Consider the following 9025-nt stretch of genomic DNA (forward strand, 5'->3'; position numbering starts at 1 on the left):
TAAGTAGGTAGGCATTTTTGATCCCTATAACCTTTATATCCAAATATTCCATTAAGATATAGATTTGATCTCATTAGTAAAAATGTGTAAACTATAACAATAAGAAGAAAAATTGGTGCTTCTGGGAAACTGGATGCATAAGATGTTATATAACCAACTGGTTTTCAACCTTCAAATCAGGCACTACTAATCAAGGAAAGAATAATGACCTTAGCCAATGGGAAAAACATCAAGCCAGATTTTTCCCAGCTGTTTCTCTCCTCTGTGGCCTTTCAGTAACTTCAGTGGAAGTTTAGTGTATTTAGGGAGAAAGATGGCCAGACGAATCAGAAGTATTAAACCTAAAAGGTCGATGTTCAAATTAAGTCTTGGACCAGGCTTACTGCAAGAATAGTTTATCCCTTCCAGTGCTACAAGCAATATGGCTGACCAGCCACAATTCAAATGGGGCTGATATCACACTCTCTCCTGCCAAAGGGGTGAGTAAAGGAAAAACAATTAACTGGCTTTGAAATGTACAAACCAAGCCATTAGTGTTTCCTTAGCATTCCTTTTGATTTCCAACTCAAGCTTATTGTGACTGTAAGAGATAGGAAAAATCCCCACAGGAGACAAATCCTTGGATTTAGTTCTATATAAACATAGGGTCAAGAAATTGTGACAAAATTGTTGCTTACAAAAAGTTGACTTTGCCTTTGAAGTTCTTGTGTGTTCCACATTTAAAGTCAGACACCTTCATTCATCCAACAGTAGCATAAGGCCTTCAATAATATAGTGGCTTTATTCTTTTTTTTTTTTCAGATTAAAAAAAGTCTCTCTCCACCCTGTTATAAAAGCATCAGTTAATATGCTTTCAAGGATTTGCCAAGAAAATAATCTGAGTTACCTTAGGCTTTCAGGTTTAACTGGCCTGACGTAATTTTTTTTAATGACCACAGATGTGCTAACGACGGTTTAGGTCCATTCCTATCAAACAGAATGGACTGCATGAAGTTCTTACTAATACATTAAGGGAAAAGCAATTTAACCTTTATCTGTAGGATTTAAATAAAACCTGTTAATTTTTTCCCTTATTTCCCCCCAGATAGTCATTCAGATCCAAGAAGATAAAATATTATGGTGTCAGTCAAAAAAACAGCAGTGAAAATACTGACATAATTTTTCAATGCCCCAAATATTACTATGGAGTGATAGAGGCTACACGGAGCAGCAGGACTATGAGCCACTCCTTCACAAAGGGCTATTCCCACTAAAACCTCACGTGCTCATTAGCACATTAACGCCTTGAAGTCTCGAGGTTAGACAAAATAAAACCAAACCTCTTTACCTTTATCTAATCCAGAATTTCTCCAGCTGGCCTAAACACGTCTCCCCTTCTTCATGTCGTTCCTGCCACCAGGCAAACTCTGGGACATGAACGTCTGTTTTTATGTTTCTTTTTTCCTTCCTTGCACAATGACTGGCCTATAGCAGGAATTCAATAAAAGGCTTTTGGAATGAATAAATGATCAAATGAATGTTTGTTCTCTCAGAGGTTATGTAGATTGTGTATGTAATTTTGGCATGTAAAACATATTCATCTTTTGTAGTAACCGTAGCATCTAAATTCACAGAGTGTCATTTCTTTGTCTACACATTTAAATACGGTAAGTTAGGAAAACACATCTTGAGTGGAAATAGAAGCATCTTTATGAAATATGAGAAATCTAACAAGCAAGTATACTTTAGCAAACACAAAATGTAATGCATATTAGGAAGGTATTGCTTTATTGTCCTGGTCTCTGTGCAGAATTTTTCCACCGTGACCCAATGGGGATTTAATTCCTGAATGTTTACCATTATTTAGCATTTAATAGAAATCTTTCTCCACTGGTAGAACAGCATGTAAAGAGGTAAGTTCTTAAAAACACTTTGATGTTGGAAAAAGCCGAGATGCTTAAAGGAGATAGTACCAAATTATACGAGAACTCTTGTGGAGCAAATCTCATGGGCACAGGAGTTTGGTACTGCGATTTTGGTCACTGTAAACCAAAGACAGTCCAGAATATGACTGAAGTGATTGCAGTGGGATATCTGGCCACAAAAAGACAAATATAAATAAATAAATTGTGTGATGAATTCTTTACAGGGCTCTACAATTCAGATATCATTTGTAAATTCTTCATTTCTATTAAATATGGATGATTGGAAATAATGTAAAGATAGTTCTGTCATAATAGACTGCTGAGATAATGAATGTAACCATCCTGAGCATTTATACAGTGAACTATCTAATATTATACTTGCATATCTCCATGACATGTTATAACACATGATAATTTATTAGGGAGAAAGCATTTTTAAAAAATCAATTGTATATAAACGCTCACTAAATCTAAAGTGCTGGCAATTTCCGCCTCAAGGAGAACTCATTTTCCTCCTTTTTAGCCAGTAATTTTTGAAAGACTTCAATTATAAATCCAAATTTTGGTTGGAAAAATGTGACTGACCACACCTGAAAAAAAAGAAAATGCAAAGTAAAAAAAATATCACTTTCTCTGCTGGTATAAGTTGCCAATAAGTTAGTTGTAAGTTATTTGTAAGTCATTCACGAGCTGATGTTATGTGGATTGGTAACTTACATCATTCACAAGGACCAACTGTATTGTTATTTTAGTCAGTGTTTGGCAATGCTGAAGAGCAGAAGCTTCAGATGCTAGGTAACCTGGGCCAAACTGCCGCAAGGACAGATCTGCTATTATTTGTAAAACGCTCAAGTAAAGCAGCTAATTACATTTTGCTATTTTTGCTTTCGTAGTCTTCCTTTTTGGATTGTAGACTTGCTTCCATTGGTAAACCTGCGGCATCTTCCTTGATTAAGGATGAATCGGGAGTAACTGTTCTTTTGGTAAATGCTGGTAAGGTAAGAGAAAAGAAAAAAAAAAACCTGGATGAATATAATCTCTGGGCTGAAAAATTATAAGCAATCATTGCATTTATTCTTGTTTTCTGTAAATTCTACTCGGCCTAACAGACTTTTAATGTAGGAATAAACTTCATCAGTTTACTATTTTTTTAAAAAATAACATTCATGTGATTCGATTTGGGGGTGGGGGCAGATTTGAAGGATCTGAGAGTGGAAGGTGTGTGTAGTCAGTATATACGATATAAAGCACACACAGAATTTTAGAGGGAGAAATCTTAAGGGCCTCCTTTACATAATATTCTTTGTTACAAAAAGGAAACTGAGAATATATTTGGAATCTAGGTTTACTATTTTTCTACTCCTCTTACCTCTCTTCTGAGCTTCAGAAGCCTATATCCAACTATCTATGTGAAATCTTCCCACCTGATTTCTAATCTCTGATGCCTAATCATCCCTTACTCTTCTCCATCTTAGAAAAAGATATACTCAACCACCTAGTTGCTCAAACCTTGGTTCCTTCCTTCCTTTGTCTTGCTTGCTCCACCCATCCAATTTAAAAGTCAGTTCTGATGATTACGCCTCCACGTTCACCAGCGTTCTGCTTTACACCATCTCTGGTACTGCTGACGCTAGCCCAAACCACCATGTTCTCTTTTCCTGTTTTCATCCTGTCCCCTTCTCCACACCACCACCAGAATTATCTTTATAAAAGGTAAATCAGATTATGTCACTCTCCTGCATAACCTCCTCACACCCGACTCTACCAATGGCCTCTCAGAGAACTTAGAATAAAATCTAAATGTCTGACCTTGGCTCCATGGGGACCTCATCTTCTCCCCGTCTCCCACCCTCTCTACCCCTCCCCCTCTCTCTCCCACCCTCTCTACCCTCATTCAATGTTCCATTCCTCTAGAAGACCATGCCCCATTCTTCTCCAGCTCATTTACACTTTCTGTTCCCTCTCTCAAAAAGGTTCTTGCCAGTCAGTATTAACTCAGCTGGTTCTTCTTGCCATTCAGGTTTCTGCTCAGTTGTAACCTCCTCGGCTGTAACCTCCTCAGACGCATCTCCTGATCACTGATCTAAAGCAGCAGTCCTGTTTCAGGTGCCTTCTAGCATTTCACATTTATACAACCAACCGCCATTTTAAATTGTCTGCTTGTGTACTACCTGAGAACCTTATGCATAGCTTCTTAGTAAATGTTGCCTGAACAACTGAATATACTTAAGAGACTTTTAAGAGATAGTCAATTGAGATTTTTCAATTGCTCTCTAGAAAGCATCTAGAGAGTATCTTATCAAATTACAATGACCAGAACTCAATTATTTAAAAACATCTGGCACCTAACTGGTCAGTGAAAAGATAGTCACACACCCACAAAATCCTTGTCATGTAAAATAAACCTATAATATACAGAGACAGAAAAACTGTGCCATCATGGAATAAATAGATCTTTTCGAAACAAAAATCTTTTTTTTTTTACCTTATCAGTACCCCAACATTTTCTTTTTTTGTCTTAAATCTTTGGCATTTTATTCTACAAGTTTGCGGACAGACTACATTCAAAGCATCTATTCAGAGTTAGCCAGGTGGATCCTGAAGTACAACAGAGAAGGGAAAAGAGTGTGCTTTTCTTGCTGTGGATAAATTACTTTTTATTCGAGTGACTTAAACTCCCTCTAAAGGCACCACACAACATGAATTGAGAATCTACTTTTTTTTTTTTTTTAATAGCAATGTAAACTGAGGTAAGGAAGTAAAATAGAGTTCTTTTCAGCAACTTCCACTGATTTGCTTTTCTAAGAATATCGAGTTAAATAAGTAAGATTCACTTCCAATGCCCATAATAATCCTTAGATAACATTTCCCCTGTCAAAAATTAGTCCTTTCTTTTTGAAATCATTTATGTAGTATTTATTTATTTATTTAAACATTATTTACAACAGTTTTAGAATGGCAGAGAATTTGCAATCTGCGGTTATTTTCAAAATTTAGTTTAGAGATACCAACTCCCAAATATCAAGCATTTCAATCTTAAAGGACTGGAGATTTTGAAAAGTCATCAGGTTACTACAGATCTTACTCAGATCTGGCCTGGTCCCGGCCTCAGGAGTAGGAGCCTTGTCCTGGAGTGTGTTCTTTTAGCCTAAAAGGAGCTATGCATGGAGACTAGTGGTCAGTCACTACTTATAAAAAGTAAAAATGACAGCTTCAAAAGCTGGCTTTATGAGTCTCTCTCACTAAGCCCCCACTGTCTACAGGCTGAAGGAAATGGAATCCAAGTCTTCAAAAAGAGTGTCCTGAATCGCAGCCATAACTCCTAGCCAGCCAGGATAAATTTGGTAGTAATCATGGCTCTAAATAATGGATTTCTGTGTTTCCATTTCCAATGGTAATATAAACTTACAATTTATACATTTCTCCCCTTCTTCCTGGCAGAAGGAATCTACCTTTTCTTGAATTGACCCGAACTACACAAAGCTGACATAAATTACTACTTAAAACAAACTTTCATTAATGCTGGATCATTTCAGGGACCACAAATTATGCAGTATTTTCCCATTTCCTTTGTTTTTTCCATGGTCAGTGATTCTATGCTTTAGTTTGGTCACAGTTTGACAGGGCACCTAAGTCAGCAGAATGAATGCCTTAGCGTCTACAGCATAGACAGAAGGGCCTCACCTAACTGGAGTAGGAGGAGCCTGTTCTGTGGGCTCATAAACTCATGTCTGCTTCAGCACTCGTACCTATTTTCTCATGTCTCCATACGAGTCTACACAACTCTAAACTCCAACCCCTAGCTTTCAGGTTCCATTCAGAAGTTAACCGGAAAACTGAACACTTACTTGCTAGTCAGACATAAAAGCTGGGGCGTTCTTAGTAGCATTTTATTTTTATGATTCTTTTTTAGCTGGTGTACATACACATATCAAATAGCACCAAAGGGCTACATAGGAAGACTGCAGTCTCTTGCCCCATCCCTCCCAATCCCACAATCCTGCTCCCTAGAGTCAACCGATTAACTCTTTTAGCTTTATTTTCTGTGTTTACTTCAATTTTTGTAAATAAAGGAAAGCTTATATTGCTATTTTCTGATTTATCATTTTTAGACTTGTCCACACCCATCCACTTCCCCGCACCCCATCCTCCCTATATAGTTACATCTGAACTTCTAGCTATGTCAATAGTGAGTATTTATATTATTACGACTATGTAAATATGGCTCGCATAAAATCTAACAGGTATACTATGAAAGTGTTTCTTTTCTTGCTCATTTTTTCCCCTGGAGTTATTAATTGACGGATGTTTTCATTTTTGTTTTTTATTTACTCTTTTTCTAGGACTATCCTTAATTGCTTCTAATAACTCAATTAGATCTGCCATATTTCTATTAGCAGTTTTTTTCTAGGTGTTTGACTGAATCAAATAATCTATCAATTTTGTTGTTGTTGTTTATTTCCTCAAGACTTTCCTGATGGAATCTTACCTTTCTTCCTTCAATACAAGAGAAATGAAGAGCATGAGTATCCACATTAAAAGGTCCCACCCAGCAAGTAGCTAGAAAAGTGAATAAGACAAGACCCACAGGGAGGCGTAGCATCACAAAACTCATTAGGGTTAAAGAGAAGATCCTAAATGTTCCTAGGGCTGAGACTGGGGAGTTAGTGGTGGTGGTGAAGATCACGGCAAAGGAGTGGGAGTCAGAGTGAAAAAGGCATAAGGTTTTCGACAGCAACGTCAGATTTTGGAATACAATTGTGCAATGACTTCAGGAGTCACTTTCAACCTAGAATTTCACAATCAATCAGCCAAAGTTTCAGTCAAGTATGAGCAGAAGAAATCCATTTTCAAAAATACAAAGGGAAAACATTTACCTCCCTTTTTTTGATATGTACTCACAAAAGAAAGGACTAAAACAAGCAGAGAAAGGCATGGGGTTTGAGAAACATGGGCGTCGACACCAGAAGAGAGTGAAGAAACATCTCAGGATGACAGCAGTGCATCAGGTACCTGGGTGGGCCCCTTTCGATCTGCCCACTTCTGGCCTTTGTTCTGTTTTCTTTGTTGTCTCATCCCAAGACTCTCACTAATCAGGCATTGTCCCCGTTGAACTGATTTTATAAATATCTTTTCTCTCCTATTGTCCCATTCTTCTTTTTCTTCTGCTTTCTTTGTGATTTTCACGACTTCATTTTCCACCTTTCTAGTTTATTGTATTTTAAAATTCTGAGACTTGTTATCCTGTGTTCCTTTTTCATAGCATCTTGCTCTTACTTTTAATGGATGTGATATTTTCTCTCACGTCTCTGAGGGCATTAATGATTTTTTTAAAGACAGCTTCTGTTCCCTGCCTTATCAATTTACTGTGGGCTGTTTTTCTCTTCATCAGTGTTGACATCTCTCCTTTGTAATTTTGGAGGTTGAAAAGGAGTTCAAAGAAAAATTACAGAACAATTTCTATAACTACGCTGAAATTGTTTGTGCTACAAAAATGAAAAAGTATTCAGGGTGATCCTAATCCACTTCTAAAATACCACATTCTGAAAAACATTGAAAACTCACGGGTCATCAGAAAAGCAAATAAGAATAACTATGATTTCTAGAAACAGGTTTAATTCAATCCCTTAAAATGATTACCAATAAGGTACCTATGATTAAAATTTTAAAAGTATCCTTGAAAACATTTAGGTAGGTGTGAGAGGAAAATCATAAAACCAACTTGTCAAGAGCATAGTAAAACATAAATCTTTGAGTCAATAAATTAATTAAATACTTTATCAATAAATTAAATGAATAAAGAGGTTTACTTTTTAAGCTACATTTCAGACTTTTTCAATATAGACAATAATAAGCATTTTTATCCAAATTATGTTCTCAGTGATATTTTTTCCTATTCTCATTTAGTTCTCTTTGAGCCATATCATTTACTTAGAAACGTATGGCTGCCTACATTTCTCTAAGAAGAATCTTAGAGAAATGACTATTGCTAGTCATGAAATGCTACTGAGTGGAAAGCTGAACACAGTTTCTTTCACAGCCTGCCATAATATTAAATAAAATTCTAAAAATCTTGATGTTTTCCTCCTAATATCTTCAAACTACTTCCGTCTGGGTGCCTTTCTGGGGAGCCTCATGAGAGTCATGATGACAAATTAAATAGGAGCAGAGCAAGGACCTCTGCACTCGTATCATGGTGCTGTTTATCTCCAGACTCCTGAATACCTTAATGGATGAGATACTATGCTACTTGAAGGTGCTTTGCCCTTACTCTCCCCCATGCTCATATACATCGAACAGACCTGAGGAAATTTTTCCTTGCTTAATCTAAAATATTAAAAATTTGACCTATGTGTATGTCAGATTCTGAGGTACCATAACCAACTTGAGATATGAAGGGTGGCGGCCAGATTAGAATAGTAGAGGGTTTATGCAGATATATAAAATCATTAGGAAGGATGGTTAAGACAGGAAAGAGAAAATGCCTAATTTTTGTAATAAAATAATCATGATATAATGAAAACCAAAACATTATCATAAACTGATAAATATTTATTCAATGAATCCATAAATATAAATCAGTAAAAATGAGAGTTATCACTTTTGGATTTGACCTACTTCTTTGTGGTTTTGTGGTTTAATTTGTTATATTATTTTATAGCAACTAGATTTTTTTTTAAATAAGAGGATTGCCAGATTTAATGTACAAACTCTATGCCCATGGTATACTGAAGTGCTAAATGACTATATAAATAAGAATCCATTGAATAATATTTGAGTCTCAATGGTTTGGATAAAAGTGGACATAAAAAAACTCATACATTCATTCATCTAATGTTAATTGAGTATTCACTATGTGCCAAGTACTATGTAGGATGCTAAAGAAAGTGATGAACAAAACAGTCATCGTTCCTATCATCATGGAGTTCACTCAATGAAGAGAAGTAAAAAAAAAAAAAAAGTAATTCAAATAACAAATGACTCCATAATTATTCTGAGAAGGGTTTTAAAGAAAAATTGTAATGCATTGTAGGCACTCGCAACAGAAGCCATTCTCAAAATTGCAAGTTTCCAAGGGTTCTTTAAGGACCTTACATACAAGTGAAAACCTGAAGAGTAAG

General features: G+C 36.1%; 1 protein-coding gene across 9 annotated transcripts in view; it reads right to left on the bottom strand.

Annotated features, from left to right (window-relative positions):
* Positions 1 to 333: 333 nt before the first annotated feature.
* Positions 334 to 9025, bottom strand: part of CEP128 (centrosomal protein 128) — a 331255-nt gene continuing 322563 nt past the window's right edge. For 7 of the 9 annotated variants that reach the window (XM_025042162.1, XM_025042160.1, XM_025042161.1 and 4 more), the window contains 2 exons: positions 2774 to 2894; positions 1667 to 2494 (listed from right to left, as the gene is read on the bottom strand). In XM_025042162.1, coding sequence (XP_024897930.1) covers positions 2452 to 2494; positions 2774 to 2894 — 164 coding nt within the window. In that variant the 3' untranslated portion in view covers positions 1667 to 2451. Of the gene's footprint in view, positions 1465 to 1666; positions 2895 to 9025 lie in introns of those variants that run through there. The other 2 variants (XM_025042159.1, XM_025042165.1) reach the window with 2 other exon arrangements.

The sequence above is a fragment of the Pteropus alecto genome, unplaced genomic scaffold (genome assembly GCF_000325575.1).
Source record: "Pteropus alecto unplaced genomic scaffold, ASM32557v1 scaffold8, whole genome shotgun sequence".
Classification (NCBI taxonomy): domain Eukaryota; kingdom Metazoa; phylum Chordata; class Mammalia; order Chiroptera; family Pteropodidae; genus Pteropus; species Pteropus alecto.